The following is a 22,424-nucleotide window of genomic DNA, read 5'->3' on the forward strand; positions in this document are numbered from 1 at the left end:
CTGCCTCGGCTTCGTTCAGAAAATCTAAATTTGTCCGCGTTCACGTTTAACAGGGATATTAAGGTTGGACGGCACAGCTGACATGAAAACAGAGACAAGACCTGCTAGTCTGAGCAACTTTTATTCTCGTAAAAGAGCAAAGTTAGTTTTCGACATTATTGCAAAGATTTTTAGAAAGTTATCATTTCCATATTACATTTCTGTGGATTTCCCGAAGGCTCTGCAGTCTTAACCGCCGTGACTTGAACATTTCTACCTCGATAAGAAGGACAATTAGTGAAAATGATTGGTTTTGATTATACTCGTTGAGCTAATTGTATTTGAGCGGGACGGAACGACGCTAGCGGCTTCGACGAGTCAAACCCTACGAGCTCTTCTCTTTGGAAGCAGGTTTTTCTTAAGGGCACAAATCAGAAATGACACTTCCCTGGATTCATCCGTCAAAGGACTCGCGTTAGCAAAGACATCCAGGTAACTGGGTGAGTCCTCAGCTCCTGTACGGACCAGTGCTTCTGCTAATGAAGCCTCCTTGTCCCACAGAGAATGAGGCGCTTCCTCCTGCAAATGCTAATTACGCGGGGATTATGAGAGAATTATGCCAGGTCTGAAAATTTGTTGCCATCCCTTTCAAGAGGGTATAGTTTTAAATAAAAAAAAAATGAATTCTCTGATGAAGCCAATCGAATCGGTTTCTTATCGGTTTGGTTGTTTAGGAAATGCAGAACTTTGTCATCTAGATTTATACCCCATCATTTCTCTGCTGCAGTTTCTCCCGTTAGATTTCAAACAGACCTAACAAATATGCCCTTTTCCTTCCCCCAAGGTGGAGTTTCCATAAAGCTGAGGGTTTTTTTTTTCCTCAGAGAAAAAGGGTTAATGGATGCGAGTTCTGTTGCAGTCGGGGTTGTGGAATTGGATGCAGGACAAAGCGCCGCCGGGATGCCCGCGACTTCGGCATCACTTCCGATTAGCGGTTTCAAACGGGAGCTGAACAGAAGACGGGAGGTAACGCTCCGTCTTCCTGTCCAATGAGTCAGTTGACAGATGAAGTGTGAAAGATCCGAGTGCAAAAGACTGACTGTTATTTTATCCTTTAATAAGCGAACAAGCCGCGTCCTGCGTTAGCTGGACAGAATTATCGATACAATCACAAGATAATCTTTCCTGACCCGAAAAGGACACCGGTGGCGCCGAGGACAACCTCAGGGAAAAAAAACAGGTTCACTTTCTTTCACCGAGTCCAGTTGGGATCAGTGTGAGGCGTCGGTCGGCAGATGGGGATGGAAAAGGTCTGGTACCGAAACGACCCGATGGGCTGACGGAGGCGCTCACAGCTTGGCGTAATCCTTCAGGATGACCTCCAGCTTCTGACTCAGCATGATGTTCCCTCTAATCTTCAGCTTGCCGGAGAAGAACGCCTGCGAAGACAAACAGGCACGCTCTTGAGGTTTGTAATTGTAAAAAAAAAAGAAAAAGCATCGCATTGAATCATAAACACCTTTGAGGCAAAGTCACCTTATTTCTCTTTTCGATTAAGAAAGTCATTTTGCACTTTGGTTTCTTCCCACGACATGCTACATGTTTGTGCTACAGTCTCTGGAAGTTATGCTAAGCTAACGGCAGCTCCACTCTGCACCCTCGCCGCCGGACGTCTCCAAAGCCGACGGCGGAGTCAAACCAGGTCGTCGCCACTCGGGGCTTCATCCGTTCCTCCAAGCGGGTTCTTGCGCAGAACGGCCTGCACGTTGCTCTTCTGTCAGCCATGACGAAACACTGCCATTTCACGAGATTCCTCGCTGAGCGGACGAGTCGGCGGCTCACGGCCGGTCGGGATCCATCACCGGACGCCGGCTGCGCCGACCCCGTGCGGACGGTCGGCCGTGCCCTTTTCAACTCCGCCGACTAATCCGTCCCGGGCCGTCCTTTCATGGTTCGGGAGGCTGGAAAAGACCCTGCCTGAGGGACCTTCGGGACGGCAGCCTCTTTGTAAAGAGCATCACGCGCGCCTTCGATCAATATCAAGTGCTCCGCGAAGCATATAAATATCGCGGGAGTGACGGCCGCTCGGCCCGGAAGATGAGATGCTACTGACGCGGCGAGCGGCGTCCATTGATTACCGGCACTGAGTGCACTCTGAACTGCACTTGACGGATCGCGGACTCCTTCCTTATCTGAGCAGATGCCATCACGCGGGAAGTCGCCAGGGATTGATGAGCCTTTCGAAGGTCCTTCGCTTCCATTCCAGAGCGCGAGGAGGGGTTTCGCCACATTCCGGTGGTTTCTTCTCGTCGAAAGCCCCCTTTCGAACAAGCTCGCGGCCAACACACGACCGGCCGGCGTCTTTTCTCACCTGCTGAGGGTTGAGCTTCCCGAGCACCACGTCCATGAAGTCTCCGTCGGACAGGGTGAGGGTCACGTCGGCCTTGCCGCCGTACGGGCCTTTATGCAGAGCGCCGGCGCCGTTCTTCAGATCGATAGCTGCAGGAAGACAGGAGGGGGGGGGGGGGGGGGGGGGGGGGGGGTCAGCGTGGTGGCGGGGAGGAGGTGTCGACGCTCATCTACGGGATCGTCCTGAGCAAATCAACGCTCCGTTCAGGACCAAACTACTTAGTTGGGGTGGAAATTGGCGATTTGGTATCACAATTTTTGGTATCTCAGAGGTTTTGTTGAGTGGATCAACCAGAACCGCCTCCTGCTCATCGTCTCCAGGACCACGTGGTTGTGGACTCAAACTGGACTGGTCACTCAACACTGATGCTCTCCTCAGGAAGGGTTCTTCCAGGATGTTCTTCCTGAGGAGACTGAGGTCGTTCCTCAAGACCTTCCACCAGTCTGTGGTAGCCCCACGCTCTTCTTGGGAATAGCGTGCACGGTGGGGCGGAGCCGGGACCGCTGAGGTCAACAGGCTTGACGAGATAGAGAGGAAAGCCTGCTCGGCGGCGGGACCGAACCTGGACCATCTGGAGTCGGCGGCAGTGGGTGGGGTGAAGGTCAAACCGGGAGCGCCGCCGCACCACCGCCATCAGCCTTCAGCTGATGCTTCATCAAACCCCGACACAGAACCCGGAGCTTCAGACGCTCCCGGCCCGCACACACCCTGCCTTTCTTTATCCACTTCATTGCTATTTATATTGTCATTTAGTTCCGGTCGTGTATTTTCCAGCCTGACCGCTCGTCCGTTGTTACCCCTGATGTCGCTGCCGTCTATTTATTCCTGGATGTCTTGCTATCTTCCGTCTCTCTATTTATATTTTGACATTATAACTGTTACGCTGCTGTGACAAAGGAATTCTTTTTTTTTTTTGCAGAAATCAACACCGCCGTCATGGCGCTTGTACGGCGGCCACGTGCACTCACTCCACTGGGCCACCTTCTTGCCGTCCTTTGTGATCTCCCAGCCGAACACGGCGTTCACCTTCTTCACCAGCTCCGGTCCAACGTCCTTAATGCGACGGCCGATCTCTGCAAACACCAAGTCGCTCTGAGAGCCTTCCCCCTGCACACACACACACACACACACACACACACACACACACACAGGACGGTCCATTTGCACTGGGCCCAAGCAGGTTAATCCCCCAAAGAAAACCAAGCTTGAACTCCAGTCTAATCTGTGGACACACAATCTACTGCGTGTCATTCCAGTGGGAGGAAGAAGAAGAGGAGGAGGAGGAGGAGGAGGAGGAGGAGGACCTCCACTGCTGCTCGGCCGCCAGGACATTCTGTCCAGGCGTGGAGGATGGGATGTGCTGTGCAGATAGTTAAGCTGCCAGAGGTAAATGTTTAATCTCTGTCATCAAGCTTGATGAATAGAAATGACTTGATGGAAAAAGAAGTTGAGCAGAACGCACGCTTCCTGGTGAGGACACAATGTTGCTGGCTGTGTTTTCAGAGCGGCTGTACCTGAGAAGGTGGAGGAGGAGGAGGAGGTGGTGTCTCCGGAGACGCCTCCGGCCCGGTGTGTAGGTCCACGTAGGCCCCTGTCAGCACCACGGCGCCCGTCTCCTTCACCTGGGTGAGAGCGCAGACGTCAGAGCGGGAATCCCCTCCGGAGTTGCTGGCGCGCCGCCGCCGCCGCCGCCGCCGCGGTGAAGATCTAAGGAGATCTAACTGACTTTGCTCTGGATGTGAACCCTGCTGCCTTCCTTCCACATCTCCGTCTGCAGCGACTGGCCCGGCACCACCGGCTTCGCAAAGCGGACCTGACCAGGACAGAAGGTTCAGTGACAGTCAGATAAACTTTATTGAGCGTGAGAGTGAGTTACAAGTGTCAACAAATATGAATATAAATACAACTAGACAATTGGAAAGCAGCAAACAAAAACAAAAATCCACAAATAGACGGCAGAGGGGAGAAAAAAGGAAACGAGCGTGTAAAATGCGCAACCAAAACCGACGACGACATAAACAGAGCGACGGCGGCGACGAGAAGATTAAAATAAATCAACAGGAGCAGGAATAATCGCGGCGCGTTATTTTTCCCTCCCGCACGTGCACAGCTTCCACAGTGCAAAGGCCTCCGCGGTCTGACTTCTTCGGGAGGGTTTTGTCAAAGCGATTCTGAGCCTTTGTGCTTCAATCGCCGGCAGATCAGTAGCGCTTTCTGATCCGGATCTTCTGAGGCGCGAGCGTTCGGCTCACGGGCTCCGGCCGTCGCCTTCGCCGCACTCCGGATTCCTCCGGCGCCGTTTGTTTTTCCCCCGCCGCGGAGGGCCGAGCATCAGAACCCCTCCCCCGGTCCCGCGGGCGGCGTCTTTAAAATGCTAATGTGCGTTTTCATTAAAGCGGATCACGGTTCGTGTATTTCCAACCAGCTGGGCTGACCTGCGGCGAAGCGCCCGTTCCATGGCTTCCCTCCGCCAGTGCGGTCATGAAATACAAGCAGGGATAAACGCAGGAGAGGCCCGTTTATTTCCCGGCGATAAATCGGCGGCGATACCGACCTTGGCGGCCTTGAATCTGGCCGGGTCGTTGTCGGCGTAGCGCTTGAGGACGTGCCTGACGGCGAAGCCGAAGGAGCAGAGGCCGTGCAGGATGGGCTTCTGGAAGCCTGGAGGTGGAGAGGGTGCGTTTGTGAGCGCGGACCGACGGAAAGGAGCGTCTTCTTCGGCGTCCGAGGCGCCACCTCACCTCCCGTGGCGGCGAAGGCCGGGTCGATGTGCAGCGGGTTCCAGTCCCCGCTCAGACGGTACAGGGCCGCCTGCCGAGGCCGGGGGACAGAGTCACCGGGAGCTCCGATGCATCTCTAATTCATAAAGGCCTGAACTTTCCGTACACAGACGCGGGACGCAATTAAATTCTCATGAAGAGACGCTAAAACCGGCTCTTTGAAGCGGTGGAGTCTTTCAACCGCTCGGGGGGACTTTTCCTTTAAATCCCTTTTCTTATCGGCTGCATCGAACACTCGCCGTTCCCTGTTTTTTTTTTTTTTTTCCTTGTTTTTGTTTTTCCAATCATGCACTGCAGATCCTCCGCCGCTTCACACCTTCACCTCCCGTCCGCGGCGTCGGCCGTCTCATCGCCGCGCCACGTTTGTTCGCGCTCGCAAACTCACCTGGTCTCTGGAGGTGGAGTCAATCACGACCACATCTGGCGCTCGCCGGGGCGGAGCCACCGGGGCCTAGAGGAGGAACACGGAGCCGGGGGTCATCAGAGAAGATAGAAGGCTTCCGTTTTGGTTTGGCGGAGACGAAAGGAAAACGTACCTTGGCTTTGGCGGAAGACCTGCTGCCCCCGAATCCTCCGGCTCCCACCACGAACACCGACCACTGGTTGTAGCAGATCAGGTCGTCTCCGTCGTAGGTGTTCGCTGTGAAGCGGCGTCGGGAGGAGGAGCATCCGCATCAGCTCCTTCACATCCACGCCTTCGTGCACGCTTTCCTAGATTTCACTTTCCGAACCGAGACGATCTATTTGGTGCGAACGTGAGGCGGGACGTCCGATCCGGACCGAGAGCGAGATACCGACCGCAGATCTTCTCCTTCAAGCCCTCAGGGTCCATCTAACCCTCAAACTTCCCGTCCTCCTGCCCTCCATCCATAAAGCTCCTCTCTGGTCCTCAAGACCTCGGCCTCCTTCAACCCAGATCTTCTCTTTCCATGTCCAAACCGTCTCCATCTAACTTTTCTCTCCGGAACACGACGGGCTCCTTCTCGATCCTCTCCGTCCTCCTCACCCCAAAGAGGAACCTCTGCATCTCCACCTTTCCTTTCATTCTGGCCGATGCTCTTCTATCTTCTACACTTTTCTCCACCGGCTCCGACCTGCCTGTTTCTTCCCATCTTCTCACGTGCGCTCTGGACCGCCGATCTTCAGCGAATCCGGCGTGAATCCGAAAAGCGGACGTTCTTGGACGATGTCTGGTAGCCCCTCATCCAGAGGAACATCAGCCGCCGCCGGAGGATCCTGGAAACTGCATCAGAAATCCCCCGCTGATCCCCCGAGAACCTTCTGGCGCCGCTTTATTCGTCAGAAGAATCTGACGGGGCCTGATCTCATCCGGCTCGAGGAGGAGGAACAGGAGTTCCTCTCGGTCCGAGACTCCAGGACCGTACGTGAGCTCTGGTTAATTCTTTCTCTGCTCGACGCAGGAGAGTGATGAAAACAAACCGATGTGAATTAAATAACACTCCGTCCTGCGGGGAGGAGGGGAGTCGCCATGAAGCTCCAGTGATTTTAGGGAGTTCCGCACATCGGGAACGCAGCTTCTGCCAGCAGGACCTCCTGACGCCTCATTTAGGAAGCGCTCGTAGCGACGGCGTGCAGGAACGGCGACGCAAAGAGGCGCCCAGCGGCCGGACCGCAGACATGGACTTCAGGAAGGTGACTCAGCGTGAAGCATTCAGCAGACAATTTCTCTGGATTTGTCAATATCGATCTTCATCTTTGGGCTTTTCTCTTCAGGGTCACCACAGCAGATCAACCTTCTCCATAGAACCTCCTCTCTCACACCAACTACATTCCGATTGGAGGTAGACCAGCAATTCCAGCAACCGTCTCGGACCTTCTCGCTAAAACGTCTAACCGATGGACTCCTTCCTGCTCCTCTCCATCCTGGTCCCTCCCAACGAGAACCTCAGCATCTTCATCTCCGCCACCTCCAGCTCTGCTTCCTGTCTCCTGGTCACGGTCAGTGTTTGTAGACCATCTCACCCACGTCTCCTCCACCTGTCCTTTCCTTCTGGCTGATGTTCTTCTATCTCAATAGAACCCCAGACACTTTTCTCCACCCGTTCCAACCTGCCGGAGCCCGTTGGTTCCCCTCTTCTCCACGTTCTCCTGCGCTCTGGACCGTTGACCCCGAGGACTCGGGTCAATGTTGATGTCCGTTTGTAAAACTTGAGCTCAGAAACGTTCAATTCACCCCCAAATTTCCAGCTCATTTCTAAATAAATGGACTAAATAAAGTTAATTGTTGGTGGTCGTCTGCCACGTTCATCCATGACATATCTCTATTTACACATTCTCCAGGACGCCTTACGTATTATTTCATATTTTCTGCCCACCTCTCAACCGTTCCCAGCACACGCCACCTTTAGTTTTTGTATTCTACTGTATATAGTCTTTGTTTATTTGTATCTATGTCCTTTATTACCGTTTGCACGCTTTTCTAGCCTATAATTCTGCTGTTTTCCATCTTAGGCTCCTGTCAGATAATGGTTTACGACCTGTCCTGAATGTCATATCAAGCTGTTTGATTATATTTAAACTAACATCGCATATGATGGACAAATTAGTGTTTCGTTCCTTTTTCCAGAATCATTTCATCGTCAGTTTCTCCACGTTTTCCATGTGACTAGCGAGTTGCTACAGGTTTTCTTATACCACAAAAAAAGACACACAACTCACCATCCAAGAGAATGAGAGCTCCGGATCCTTTGTCCAACACATCTGCGATGGTGGCCACAGAGGTGAGAGTCCCTGGAAGAACATCATCTTTACCCGTCAATAATGACACCAAGTCACGCCTCCCGGCAAGTTCTTAGCATTCCAATACTTGTCTGTCTGCTTGTAAATATTGTTAAATCAATAGTAACGGGAGGCGATTGACTCTGTAATTTCACTAAGGGGTACCTGAAGTGGGCAGAGGTTTGTAGAGCTCTATGTACTGCTCCCCGTGCAGCACCTGTGGAAACACCGGATTTACAAACTGAGGTTTGATCCGGGAAAACAACGGAGGCCCGAGCGACTCCGCAGCATTTCCTCACCCGCGTAAAATCGATATCCAGCCCGGGGAGGGAGGCCAGGCCGCCGTCTATCAAGGCGGCCTGCGAGGGGATGACCCCGAAGGTGGGCAGGCAGCAGAAGTCCGGATGGCGTTCGTACAGGAACCTGCAGGGACACCTCGCCGTTATCTCGGCGGGTCGGATACGGCCGCGGCGGGGGATTTCAGACGCACCTGAGGTAGTCGGGCTCCTTGGTCGACATGCCGACGCCCAAAGCGTAGAGGATGCACTGCGTCGCCGTGAAGCTGAACGACATCGGGGGCAGTTTTTGTCCGACGGCCACGTCCTGACGCAGAGAGACGCCGGAATTAGGCCGTACATTTACCGACGGTTTTAAGCCAGAGAGCCCTTTCTGCTTCCCACGCATGGAGGACTTCACGAAGACTTCTCTCCAGTGTTGTGGAAAAAGCCAACTTTGAAGCACCGCCTTCAAAGACAAAGATCTCGCTTCACCTCGGCTTCGCCCGATACCTTCGTTTGTTCCCCGGCTGCGGCGCCGCACATCCAGATCCTGATTGAAAGTGGCGGCAGCGCTGGTGTGTCTCACATCGGGGTCAACGAGAGGCTGGTCCAATAATCCCGACGGGTCACACGTTACCGGGGCGACGGCGCCGCCAGCTGAGATGCCGTGACTCGCTGCGGTTTTGATGTTTACTTTTGCATAAACCTTTCATGAAAACACAAAGCCGGTCGTCCCAAAGGGCTCGTGGTCTGCGGATCATCCGGGGGACCGTGAACGCTCGCTTTTTTGCACAATAGGATGAATTCCAGTCCGTGTGCGGAAACCTCGGAGGCCGTGATGGCGGCGTGTTCATCGTGCGGCGAGAGACGTGAGTGTGTTCGGCGTGTTATTCTAAGGCCGTCGTTAAAGTATGGCTGTTATTCTGGGAAGCCGTCTGCCGGAGTGCGAACTGAACTACGCAATTTCAATTTCTCAACCGCGCTCGCCGCCCATGTGGAGCATTTCCTCTGCGTGCGTGTGATAAATGGGAACACGGGACGGAAAAAGGCCGAACGTAAATGTGTAAATGCGCTAAGATGAGCAGCCGGGTGGCGTTCCACCCTACTTATTGATAAAACGCACCATTAAACCCTCAGAGGCTGAGAAACACGTCGCATTAAGTTGGAAAATACAGCGCGGTCAGCGACTTGTAACAGGGCCGCAGACAGCAACAACAACACACACACACACACACACACACACACACACACACATTCCACATGAAGCTTTGCAAGTGGAGAGCACAATGGTGATGTTTGTCTAGAGGCTCCTCCGTCCCCGTTCTCCACCGGAGAGGTCAATTCTGCAGACGGAGCGTGCATGATTTCACAATAGGCGCTGAATTATGGTATAATTGAGGCGGGCGGGCGAGCGCTGCCGGGGGACGCACACACTTCTTGGCGCCGAGTATCCGGTTACAACCACCGGCGGAGTGAGAGCCTCAGATTTGGGGGAAATAAACATGAAATGTGTGCACTGGAGATGCAAATTTGACTTTTCCGCAGCCTTTTTTTTCCACGATCCAGGGCCACCTTTTCCCAGCTTCTGTCCTCGTCGCACACCATCGGAGGTCGCGAACCCGCGAGCGCCATCGGGAAATCTTCACGGCGAGGAGAGCGCCCGGAACACGAGGGGTGGGAAGACGCGAAAAATAATCGTCAGAAAAAGCCGGGATTTACCGGGAAAAACTGTGATTTCGAAATTTCCTTCGACTGTGGTTTCATTTTGAAACAAAGCACTTTTAAAAACAGGGAACAGGTTTATGAATATCGTTGTTGCAGCACGTGGCGGGAGGCGCTGAGATGAAACCGCCCGGGACGGAAACAAGCCGCCGCCATCACGCCATCCTGGAGATGCCAAAGGCAGGTACTTCAACGTGATGCCGCCAGGCGACTCCAAGGATCCGGAGGAAGGAAGAGACGATCCGGGCCGATCGATCGATCGATCGACCGGCCGAGTCCAAGTCGTCCAGTTAAAAGCCCGGCTCAGGGGAGCACCACCCCTGCAGCGTCGCACCCTCCAAACCTCCAAACCTCCTTTCACAAGGTTTGTGCATCATCTCACATTTTTGCTGTAGCGCTCATATGAATCCCCTCTTTTTTTTGGGGGGGGGGGCGGGGGGGCGAGGAGGAGCGTCTGTTTAACCTCAAGAAAATGCCAAAAAAACAACCGAAAAACGAAACCGACAACTTCAACATTTTGACAGCGGATGTGTTTGATGCCTCGGCGCAGGGGAGGAGGAGGAAGAGGAGCCACGATGTGCGGCGAGATGAAGAGCTGCAGGAGACAGCCGGGTAGCAAACTCGACGTGCACCCGAGTCTGAAGCCTCACGGCGTGCGCGGCATGAGAATCAAATGCTCGCAGACGATCCAAAGACATCGTACGGAAACTAAACGGCCTGTTTTTTTTTCCGAGGGAATAAATCCAGACCGGAATACGAACATCTGGCGTCGGAGCCGCTGAGACCGGCCTCGGTGTCTGGCCGGGAAACACACAGGAGAAGACGGGACGCCAGGATGAAGATGCGGAGGTTCCGCCTTGAGGCGAGGAGGCCGGAGAAGATCCGGAAAGAGGCCGTCGGAGGGACGGCACACGGTAGATGTTCTTTGCAGATGACATTTGAGAGCAGGGAGCAGGTGGAGGAACGTCTCCAGGTGAAGATACCACCCGGAAAGGAGAGGAACCAAGGACAGAAGCGGCGAGGCGGCACACCTGCCAGGATGAGGAGCCGGGAGGCCACGGGGGGGTGGAGATGAAGAAGGTGGAGGAATGTTTGCAACGGGAACGGGTGAAGAGCAACCATGTTGTCTGGTGTGGAAACACCGAGGAGAAGACAGACGTGGAGGGGCCTCTTTGGGAGGGAGGAGGATGGAATCCATCAGACGGACAGCGCGCGCGAGATGTTCTGGAGATCCGGTGAGGGTGGAGGTCTCAGAGGAGGTTTACAGCTGGAGGAGAGGGTCAGGCGGCGCCAGATGATTGGCTTTGGCCAATAACAACACTGGAGCCGGGATGGAAGTCCTCTGCAACTCAAAGCAGTGTGAAGTGCAGCTTCCCTTGGACAGCGTTCTCCTGTCCTGCTGAGGACGACGCTGGAACCCGCTGTCCTCCGACGCCGACCACATTACTCTTTTATTAGAGACGACTAAAAAAAAAAAAAGAAACTTAGTCCTGTCGCTGCACTTGCGGCAGCTCCGGAGGGGAATCGGACGCCGTAAAGCCGAGCTCGTGGCTCCATCTTTTATTTAACTCACCCGCGTGTGCGCCGTCGCCGCTTCTCCGTCGCCGAGCGGGACGTCCTGGACGTGCGGGGGCCGCCGCCGCCCCGGCGCCGCGCCGACGCCGTCTTCCCGAAAACCGCGGCGGACGGCTAATCCGACCCGACACTCGTACGTGTGCGGAACTGCTGCGTACATCCAGAAAACATCCAGGTCCTTATGTATTTTGCAGGAGCTCCGCTCAGAAGGTTACCGCCGGCCCCGTCTGAGCGCGCCCAGGACGCATCAAAGAGTCATGAGCCGCCGTGTCGGAATCTGCGGGAGAATCCGCCCGGCGGCGCGGAGGACCTGATGCAATCACAGCGCCGGCGGGAGGAAGCGAAGCCGACGCGCCGAGACGGAGAGACCGCGATTAAATAATCGCCGAGTGTAACGAAGAAGGGGGAACTAAGGCCGCCGCCGCCGCCGCCAGAAGGTCAAGATCGCATCATCCAGCCGGCCGGGCGACGCTCATCCCGTCGCATCTCTGGCGGTAAAACCAGCGAGAGGAACAGCGGACGGAGAAGATGGACCTACTCACGGGTCTGATCCCGGAGGCCGGGGTCGAGGAGGCCGAGGTTTGATGGGCGACGACGTCTCCCTGCGACTCCACGCGGGACAGGACGTCCACCATGGACAGCAGAGACTCTGCACAGAGGAGGCGGACGACACATGAGCAGGTGAGCGGACACGGATCTGCTGATAACATGCATATGATGGATGAAGAAGGCTCTGGGTTCCTTCTCCTCCAGGCTTTGGAGAACCTCCGTCTGACTCTTTGCTGAACCGAAGAGTCAAAAGTGTTTTGTTTTTTTTTTTCTCGAAGACGGGGAACCAAAATCACCATTAAAACAGTCAGGACTTATTTTTTCCCTCCAAGCGAAAAAAGATCCCATTTATGATTGAAAGCCCTTTTTCAACATATCATTAATCTGCATATTGAAAATGTTCCTCAGACTCCCGAGGAGACGCTTTATAAGCCAGACTGACTTTCAACAGACTGACCATTGTCTTATTCAAGGTTTTATTTGAAGGCCTTAAAACGTCTGGATGCGAGTACTGAAGCTAAAATAACTTTCATTTTATTTCCAATTCCGAGTCCCGGCGCCTCGGCGGACGTGAATAAAAAGGGCTCCACCTCGAGAGTCCAGAAAACGGTCCTTTTCAAAGCGCCACAAAGGCGGGAATCAACCGAGGGCTCCAAGATCTATCATCTCAGAGGACATGCTTGGAGTCAAACGGGAGATTTCGCCGATGACTCATGCCTAACTTTTTTTTTTTTTTTTTTTTTTTAATATTCCTTTAACTCCTCGGGAAGCGAAACGAAAAACGCCTTCAAAAATATGACACTTTGTCAGACTCTGCCGGAATAACAAACGCTCGCGTCGGCGAGAAGAAACCGCAGCCTTTCGACGAAAAGACGAGCCGTTTGGCATCCGGAGGAAACGCAAATGGCCGAACGGGATCGAGCGGCGAGCGTTTCCTGGAGCGCCGGCCTCGGCCACAAAGGAGAACGCCGGCGGGAGGCCGCCGATCGGCGGAGGTCGGCGGCGGGCGGTCGCCGAGTCTTTGTAATAAGCAACAAATGAGGAGGCGCTACAAAGCTATGCTAATCGCGCCGGCTGAGTCCCTGCGAGGCTGCCGCCCACGCTAAGCTAATGTTAACACCGCCGCCCCTTAGTTTCCCGCGCTCTCAGATGAGCGCAGGGGGCGGGAGGTGGAGGACGGAGAGGAATAATCAACATTTGCCGCCTTCTCCTCACAGAGCAACGCTCTTCTTCTTCTTCTTCTTCCTGCAAGACGTGGCCTCCTCTGAGGAGGAGGGGAAGCAGAGAAGGAACTTGAAGCTCTCCGGAGCTCCTCACAGAGCGACGGTTCGGCTCCTTGTTATTAGTCACCGACAAGTTGATCTTTCATTTAATAAGATCATAAAGGCTCATTTTTATGCCGCCTTCGGTTTCTGCTGAATAAAACATGTTTTGGTCCTCGCTTATGTAACGGCTGCCCACCAAAGTCACCCACCATCCGGACGAGCCGTTACCGCGCCCGCACACAGCTTTTCCGGGGGTTTTAAAAACAATCGTTCGGGTGGCGTGAGAGATCGGGAAAAACCCCGGGAAACCGGCGCGTCGCTGTCGTATCCTGTGCTCGCCTAAATATCTTTGCCTTATTTAAAGGCGACGGAAAACAAAGCAAATCCTGTGGGACGGCGACATCTTGCCGAGTCCGTGTTCTCCTCTCCGACTGTCCTTGTGTGTTTCTCTGATCCCAAGCCGTCCCGTCACGACCCAAACCCGTTGTTCGGCTGCTTTTGGGAAACAACCGCTCGGAAACGTGCGTTTTGCACAAAAGGAGCTTTCAAAGCCGATCAAAAGTGTAAAAAACGGGGTCGGCAACCTTTGCCGCTCAAAGAGCCATTTGGAGCCGCAGTGAAGAAAACAGAGCCACACGAGCCTTTAGAAGTTTAAAATGAATTAAAACGACATGCGACATACTTTTTTTTTTGCCTTTACGCTATGGATCAACAAAATATATGTTGCTTTTTTTTTTTTTTAAATCAGTGAACTGCAGAGAAGAGGAAATGACGTTTCTGCATGCAAACGAAACATTTTGAACTCTGAAAAAACAGACTTTGGGTTGAAACGTTATTTTTCAACAAAACACTAAATGTCGACCTGTCGACCTCCGTCTTGTATTCATGAACTTAAATGATCCACCGGCGGCAAACCGGAAATGTCCTCTTCTCTCAGCGTGCCGTCATCCTTTCACTGGCGTGTAGCATTTGAACCATTTATTTAGAGGTCATAAGGTCGCTAAATTCCTCCAATTTAAAATCTTCTTCTTTCGTCTTTTCCCTTCAGGTGTCGCCACAGCGAGTCAACTTTCTCCATCTAACCCTATTCTCTGGATCCTCCTCTCTCACACCAACTACCTTCATATCTTCTCTCACGACGTCCATAAATCTTCTCTTTGGTCTTCCTCCAGACCTCCAACTCCAGCATCCGTCTACCAATATATCCTCTATCCCTCCTCTGTCCATGACCCGACCATCTCACTCTGGCTTCTCTGACCTTCTCTCCAAAACATCTAACATGTACTGTTCCTCTGATAGACTCATTCCTGATCCTCTCCATCCTGGTCACTCCCAAAGAGAACCTCAACATCTTCATCTCTGCAACCTCTAGTTCTGCCTGCTGTCTTTTGGTCATTGGAACAGTTTCTAGTCCAAACATCATGGCTGGTCTCACCACTGTCTTGTACAACTTTCCTTTTCTTCTGGCTGATGTTCTTCTATCTCTTGGTACCCCTGACACTTTTCTCCACCCATTCCAACCTGCTTGGACCGTCTCTTCACCTCTTCTCCACACTCTCCTACACTCTGGACTGTTGACCCCAAGTACCTGAGATCCTCCAGCTTCTTGATCTCCACTCCCTGTAGCCTCACCGTTCCACCCGAGTTCCTCTCGTTCACACACATATATTCTGTCTTGCTGCGACTAACTTTCATTCCTCTCCTTTCCAGAGCATACCTCCACCTCTCTAGATGTTCCTCTACCTGTTCTCTGCTCTCACTACAGATCACAAAGTCCTCCAATTTCAAATGACATTTTAAAAATGAACAAAAGTAAAATAATATACATTGTAATGAAATTCTTTTCAGAAGCCACAGGGCGCCGCGGGTGGCCGACCCCGGAGTCCGGCTGTTTCCTCCTCCTAGAAAACACGAGGTTTCGCCCTCGCGACTGTTTGACTGACCTTGAACCGACGTGGGTTTGGTGGCGTTGGTGAAATCACAGACTTTGTCCCAGCCGTCCCTGACGGCCTCGGGGGAGACCGGCTGGTTTTTTTGTCTCACGGTGCAGCCCTGAGAGCGCTCCCAGCGCACTGCGCACACACACACACACACACACACACACACACAGGAAAGAGGTCACCCGGTGGTGAAAAGCACACGCGGGTGGGATGTCGGCGACGTGTTCGGGGCCATTTTCCTCGGGAAAAACACGCGGTACTCACATTTACCGATCCAGCCGGCGCCGACCTGGAAGCGAATAAAACATGAGCGAACGAACCTGCCGCCGAGGTCGGGAGGATTTATGGAGTATTTATGAAGCGCGAGCAGACAGGATTCATACTGCGGGTACCTCAAACAGCCCGCCGTTTTCTTGGCACTGTTCGTGGCAGAGCCAGAGCACCGTGGGAGCGATGTACTCCGGCTTCAGAGACGCCACCAGATCTGGACAAAACAAAACAAAACGGGATGAGGAATAACGGCGAGCCGCCGGTTCGGGATTGTCGGGGACGCGGCAAAACGGCGAGAGGAAGAACGGGCGCGGCTTTTTCGGGAAGGAAAGCCGGTCGAGGTCTACGGCGATGCCGCTGTTGCAAAAAAAAAATCACGACCGTATTGATTGAAAATCGGGATCGGCGACACAAACGGCCCCCCGGACCACTTTCAGGAAAGCTTCGTTACTCCCCGCGTGATCTAATCATGAGAAATAACGCCGATCGGCGGCATATGTCTGCCGAGAGTATTTATAATTCGGGGCGTGGAGCCAGGCGCTGGGAGAACAGACAGCCTCCCGGTTGCCGTCTCCTTTGTTTGTCTTTTCCAGGAGAGCCCGAGCGGGTGGCGGCCGCCATATGGGACCCGGCCCGAGCTGGCACCGAGCGCCGCCACAGATGGGGCTGCGGACGAGCGGCGCGGGACGCCCGGAAACACACCCTTGTTCTCGTCACGACGTCCGCGGGGAAAGCGCGCGGCGTGTTTGTGGACACGAGAGGACAAACGGTAAGTTGGTCGACTCGCAAAAATAACTTCAGTCGCCGGCGGCGTCGCAGAAGGGAAACATCGACGACAGTGTTGGAAAGATGCTTTTTCCAATCTCCCGTTTAAATCGGCGTCCCCTTTGCGCTCAGGTCGGCAGCAAAGTAAAATAAACTTTACTGATTCCCATAGGGGTTATTCTTTTGTCGCTGCAGCATAACACTTGTGTCGATAAATATAAATACGGAGACAATCGGAAAAAGCAAAAGGCAGCCACAAATAAAAACAGCAGGAAAAAACAACAACAGCAACAACATCAAGGATGAGAATGAACAGAATGCAGAAATAAAAAAAGACAGTAAGGGTGAAAACAGACAAAGAAAACACAGACAGAGTGACAACAGCAAGAAATTCAATTAACAAAAACAGGCAGCGCTTCCTGCTTTCGAAACACGCAAAATATGGAAATACGATGACACGATAAAGCAAATGTGATCGTTTTGAGAGGGGAAAACTAAATCCAGCGCACGACATACCGGCTGGAGAGCACGGTATATTAACACCGAGTGGTTCTGACCCTTCTGTGATTAACTGGGACTTAACGAAGAATCCGCGATTTGCGTTATTCGGGTATTTACCCGGAGGCATGACGGTCTCGGTCAGCCGTGAGCCGGCAACCGGAGCCACGGTGTTGCAGTGGATGTTGTGCTTTTGGCCCTCGATGGCCAAGGTGTTGGCCAGGCCCAGGACGCCCAGCTTGGCAGCGCTGTAGTTGGCTTGGCCGAAGTTTCCGTAGATGCCCGCGGCCGAAGTTGTCATGATGATCCTGGCCGCAGAAATCCACAGTCAGCGTTAATGCCAAGTGACAGGCGGCACAATTCAGTGATCTCACACACACACACACACACACACACGAGGTCTCAGGTGGCAACTAGCATGCATAAACACGCAGCAATAAGTATCGACAACTCCACATGAAATTCACGGTCCAGCTCGTTGACGGAGCCGCCCATTATTATAAAAACAATCTAATTTTGTCCCACGAATGCAAAAATGCACATCCCGAAAAAAAAAATTAAAAAAGGATTATAAACTGAATAAACATGAGCGGGAATGACGAACCGGTTTTCGGGGACGGGTTCATTCTGAGCGGCTAAAATTAGCATTGATTGCTGACTTGAAATTGATTGCTGGCAGAGATCTGCTCTTTCCAGCAGCGTCTCTGGAGGGAAGCCATTGTTTCAGCACGTGATTCTGCACGACTACATTTACAAAAATAAAAAAGGCCTTGCGGCGCGTTCGTTTGCAGAAGGTCGCCTAAAAAGGTAAACCGGCCCGCACGGGCGCGGTCGGCCTCCGCCCGACGACACGCTAACTGATAAGAAGCTTTGGTAAAGGCGCTGCCCTGACGTTCAGAGCACATTGATGCTAAAACAATTGGAATAAATGCGCCTGAATATCAGCCTCTCCGTCCCTCCTCTGATCCGTCTAGTTTGGTCTGTGATGGCCAGGTTTGTTCCACTGCTAACGCTCTTGGACGGATGATATTCCCTCTCGCTCTTCGAACCCCGAGCCGTCACGATCCGTCACGATCCGTCTTGCAATTCATCACCTTTTGCTTGTTTCGGTTTGTGGGGTTTTTGTTTTCACAGCACAAAACCTCGACGGCGTCGGGGATATCGACCTTCCCATTTTACCGCCCGCTGTTTGCCGGCGTACCTGCCAAACTTCTGCTTCTTCATGTGGTTCCAGGCGGCCCGGGTCACCAGGAAGGAGCCTCTGAGATGAACCCTGTGGATCACGTCTGAGAGCGACAGGGAAGGCGGGCGGGTCACTTATGACGGGCAAACATTCACCGGCCACTTCGCTCCAAACCTAATAAAAGCATACGGACGAGCCGCTGGAAAAGTACGCTTGCATTTATGGCATCGCGGCGGTCCTGATTTAATAGCGGCTCAGAGGACATTTGTCCCGCAGGAGGACGTTACGGCGCCGGTGGCTGCCGGAGCAGATGGCGGCGCGCGGCGAGCCGGGGCTCGCCAACCACATTACTTACGAGAGGTGTTTTGTTCAGGAGACGCATCATTTTCTGTCTTCTGTCTCGGCGTGAATACTCCCTCTGACCGTCCGAAGAGGAATCTGCTGCCTGAACTCCATCGTCTATTTTCTTTATCCGTGTCGGTGTCGCTCCGCTCGCATCGTATTTTTGTCACTGTTATATTCATTATCACTGTCATTTGTCATTGTTTTTTTTTTTTCTTTTTTCCCCCCATTCAGTTGTCTATTCTCATCCTTGTTCGCGCTGCTGTCTATTTATTTGCGCTCGCTTTTAATTGTCTCTCCGTTTATATCTATGGATAAAAGAATTTCCGCTATGGGGATCCATAAAGTATATCTTCTTCTTAATATTATTATAATTCTACTGGGCCTGCGAGCGCTCTTTGGAAACCGTTGCTATTCATGCATGAATTACCCCAGTCCAAGTCGCTGGTCCTGGCGAACGATCGATCCCGAAGAATCCTGAGCAAAGAAAAGCAGGGGAGACTTTTTAGTCTTTACATCGACGTGGCGAAAAAGGACCGAGGTCAAATAGATTGTGAATTATACTCCGTTAAATCACTCACCCGGCATTGTTGACCACAATATCTGCAAGAAAACATCTCTGATCAGCGAGAATAGCAAGAAGCACATCGGGGGTTACAGAGATCACTTAATAACGCTTTACTTTCTCCGAATAAAGAATTTGGAATTTTTTCTTTGCTTACAAAAGTGAGAAAATAAAGCGCAGCTGTGTAAACAACGATGCGAGTTAGCGGACAGGCCGCTAGCTGCGAGCGAGCGAAGACACGGGGAAACCGAAAGAGAAGGAAGAGAAGAAGAGCTCACCGATCCTTCCAAATGCGTCCAGCGCCGTTTGGATGAGTTTCTCTCCGTCCTCCACAGAATCTGTGTTTGCACAACGGAGACAGTGATAAAGAAGAACCCTGCATTCACTCGACTGTCCTGACAAGAGTTGCAGAACGGGATTTCTAGAATACTGCTCTCGGGCGACGTTAGCTCGGTTTGAGTGATGCGTATCTTCAAAAATACACCCGAACCACATTGATTGAACCCTTTTTTGTTCTTTGAAGCTTTTTATTTCATTCCAGATACGACGGGAATAAGAAGTCCACGTGTTGGCGACAAGGAGACGAGGTAAAGTGACGCCGCGATACTCACCATAGTTCGCCACGGCTTTTCCTCCCTTTGCTGTTATCTCCTCCACAACCTTATCGGCGGCGGCAGAACTCTTCCCGCCCCCTTTAATGTCTCCCCCGAGGTCATTCACTTCAGGGAAACAAAGAGCAAACCGTAAGCGACGGCAGGGCGAGTTCTGCAATTGGACGGGAGTGATTAGAAGCGGACTTTAGTTGCGCCTCGTCGGGGTCGAAGGGCAGGTGGGGAGGCCGGAGCCTTGCGGCCACCCGACGGCTTCCCGATCGGCAAAATCTAAAAACCGCATCTTTCGGCGCATGTCGGAAAACAGCAGCAAGCCCTCGCCTCTCGTTAAAAGTACAAGGTCTATCTGCTGGCGGGATTCATCGATTCTGAATGTGCGCTTCTGCCGCAGCCCTTGATTCGGTCTCGGTGTTTTTGTTTACCGAGCAGCGGACGTTCACAGGGACTCATGAGGAATTCATTGAATGAAGTTGCATCTCGTTCCGGAAACTACGGACGCGGCAAGGATCACGTTTTTATCTGCAAAAACAAGCCGATCCAAAAAAAGGCATCTCTGCCTTCATTTGGATGGTTTTGGAATTATAAGGTTCCGCTGACTGAAAGGCCGCGGCCTCTGAGACGCCATTAAATTTGACATTGACATTCAACAAAGCATTTCTTCTCTCTGGGGAGCCGTCACACCTAATAAGTCATGACTTACTCAGGTAATACCTGAGCCTGTGTCACTCTGACATGTCACTTCGGTGTACTTTATTCAAATGGCAAAAGCAGGACACGTCTGAGGAGCAGCGGCAGCTTTATTTAATGAATAATTACACAGTGGAAGGAACTGGGGATCATTCATTCATTTATTTTTATAAACTTTTAACTCTAACGCTGCAGGTTACGCTCACTGCTGTCGCCTCGTAGTCGGCGAGGAAACTCATACACAAGCTTTAAACATGAATGTCATGGCAACCGGAATGAACCAGAATTCACTGAGTCGGTTGCATGTAAATAATGAAGAAATAAATTCCCCCTTCGATGCTTTTTTTCGAGGAAAAACATGCAAGAAGATGAAGGCTTACCCACAACGGAGGCGCCTCTCTCTGCAAAGGCCAGCGCGTACACTTTCCCAATGCCTGCACAAAGCAACACATGATAATAAAATACCGTAGCAGGCTTTTACAGAAACGACAAGAACTTTGACCCCCCCCATGTTTTTAAAAGCAACACCGGCTCACTGAGAGGAAGCAACGGTCTTCTAACGTCTGCACGGTGCAGACCTTCTACGATGTTTACTTATAGGACAAACTATGACTCGCATCTCCTCCTCGGACAGAGAAAACAACAAACAGACGCTGACAAACAGATGATACACCCTCGGGCAACTGTTACCGAGCCGTGCACACGCTATTATGAGAACAGAAATTTGATAATGAACGATTCTTGTGCGATGGCAACTGTTAAGTTAGCAATGACAGCAGTTGTTAGCCGACCGGCTAATGTAGCATAGTTAGCGCCGATGACAGCCGCCGTTCGCGTCTGGTTCCCCCGCGGTTTTACCTCCTCCGGCGCCGGTCACCAGCACCACCCTCCCGTCAAACGTCAGAGACATGCCTGCGGGAACCGAGTCTCCGGACCTGAAGATCTAACCGTGCAGAAGCTCCGAAGACCTAAGGAGTGAACTTTAACAAGTTCCACTTCCGCAGTGAGGAGTGGGCGGGGCCGCCGGTGACCAATCGGAGTCGAGGATGCTGTTAACCCTGTTTTGACACCTCGGTTTGTTTACAAGACCCGCGGCTCCAAAGCTGATCTGCTGTTTGAGAAAGTTAACGCGATTATCGATCGTGTGTCACTGTTATTTCATTGAATTTTCCTAAATAGAGAAATGGACTCCAGTGCTGTGAGACCATCGGTGTTTGCTGTGGTGACGGAAGAGCTGACAGGAATCTTCACGCCATGTGAAGTTTGCAGATGGCATCGTGATCTGTGGTGAGAGCAGGGAGCAGGTGGAGGAACATCTGGAGAGGAATGAAGGTTGGGTGCAGCAAGACAGAATGCATGCGTGGAGAAGGTGGAGAAGAGGTGGAGGAACGTGTGAGACTTGGAAAAGTGTGGAGAAAAGTGAGATCGACCATCCTGTCCGATTTGAAACACTGAGAAGACAGGAGGTAGAGGTGGAGATGTGGAAAGGGTCAGGAAAGAGATCGATGTTCCCACTGAGATGATTTGGACATGGACAGAGGAGGGATGGCGAAGATCTGGCTGGAGGATGCTGAGGTCGGGAAGTCTGGAGGAGGTTTATGGACGGAGGGGAAGAGGACGAGAAGTTAGATGGAGGTAGACGATGGACTTTGGTGACCCAGATAACGATTCCCCTGGTTTACCAACAGGAAGACAAATCCTTCACTTTGCTCCAAATCTTTCAGCGAGCGTGACGTTGTAGACTTCACCTCCGAGACCTCTGTTAATTTACAACGAAAGAAAACCTTTGCGTGAAGATCTCGGTGTGCTTTTCCGTTCGGCCCGGCCTCCGATCGTCACAGCGGGTCCGTCATTAGTCATATCTCGGTGAGTTTGTCCAAACCCGCTCTCTGGGTTGGAAATGCTAACTCGGCTAACTAGTTTTGGGTAGAAATGGAAAGCGGCGCCGGTGTTGTAAAGTGACTCCCGCGGCCGGCTCATTTCCGCAGACGCTTCAGGGGCCCCGAAAGTCATGGCTTCCACTTTTTTTCCCACGTCATTGAAGCTCACAGTCCAAAACAACCGTTGGGTTCTCCGGGTTCTTCTGATTATCTTCTCTGCCTTCTCGTTTTGGAGAGTTGCATCGTGTGCGAACGGCTTTTCCTTCTTGTTTTGATTTGGCTCTCACTCATTCATTCACACGTCATAAAGAGTCGTACAAACACTCCGTCATCGACATATCAGACAACCCTTCACTCATTCACGCGACATTAAAACACATCCAACA

At 52.3% G+C, this 22,424-nt stretch overlaps 1 protein-coding gene across 1 annotated transcript; it reads right to left on the bottom strand.

Moving 5' to 3' along the window:
- Nucleotides 1–105: 105 nt before the first annotated feature.
- On the bottom strand, nucleotides 106–21,182 carry hsd17b4 (hydroxysteroid (17-beta) dehydrogenase 4). Its single transcript, XM_086173415.1, has 25 exons — nucleotides 21,017–21,182; nucleotides 20,539–20,592; nucleotides 19,472–19,579; nucleotides 19,139–19,198; nucleotides 18,877–18,898; nucleotides 18,726–18,772; nucleotides 17,972–18,056; nucleotides 16,891–17,078; nucleotides 15,630–15,721; nucleotides 15,502–15,526; nucleotides 15,241–15,369; nucleotides 12,026–12,132; nucleotides 8,399–8,511; nucleotides 8,208–8,331; nucleotides 8,074–8,125; nucleotides 7,849–7,920; nucleotides 5,706–5,809; nucleotides 5,555–5,620; nucleotides 5,131–5,200; nucleotides 4,944–5,050; nucleotides 4,116–4,202; nucleotides 3,904–4,011; nucleotides 3,358–3,496; nucleotides 2,351–2,478; nucleotides 106–1,418 (listed from the first exon to the last, which is right to left on the bottom strand). The coding sequence occupies exons 1-25, from the start codon at nucleotides 21,066–21,068 to the stop codon at nucleotides 1,329–1,331; spliced, it is 2,229 nt and encodes a 742-aa protein (XP_086029541.1). The 5' UTR covers nucleotides 21,069–21,182; the 3' UTR covers nucleotides 106–1,328.
- Between the last annotated feature and the right edge of the window lie 1,242 nt (nucleotides 21,183–22,424).

The sequence above is a fragment of the Fistularia commersonii genome, chromosome 26 (genome assembly GCF_037954325.1).
Source record: "Fistularia commersonii isolate RoL2024-O1a breed Wild chromosome 26, RoL_Fcom_v1.0, whole genome shotgun sequence".
Taxonomy (NCBI): Eukaryota; Metazoa; Chordata; class Actinopteri; order Syngnathiformes; family Fistulariidae; genus Fistularia; species Fistularia commersonii.

Excerpts from the sequence above, each read along its gene's own strand:
- hsd17b4 (XM_086173415.1), bottom strand. The coding sequence starts at position 21,068 with ATGTCTCTGACGTTTGACGGGAGGGTGGTGCTGGTGACCGGCGCCGGA. Across the intron at positions 18,899-19,138 it reads GGACGCATTTGGAAGGATCG|ATATTGTGGTCAACAATGCC; the intron begins GTGAGCTCTTCT and ends GTTTTCTTGCAG. Across the intron at positions 8,512-12,025 it reads CGGCCTCCGGGATCAGACCC|GACGTGGCCGTCGGACAAAA; the intron begins GTGAGTAGGTCC and ends TCTCTGCGTCAG.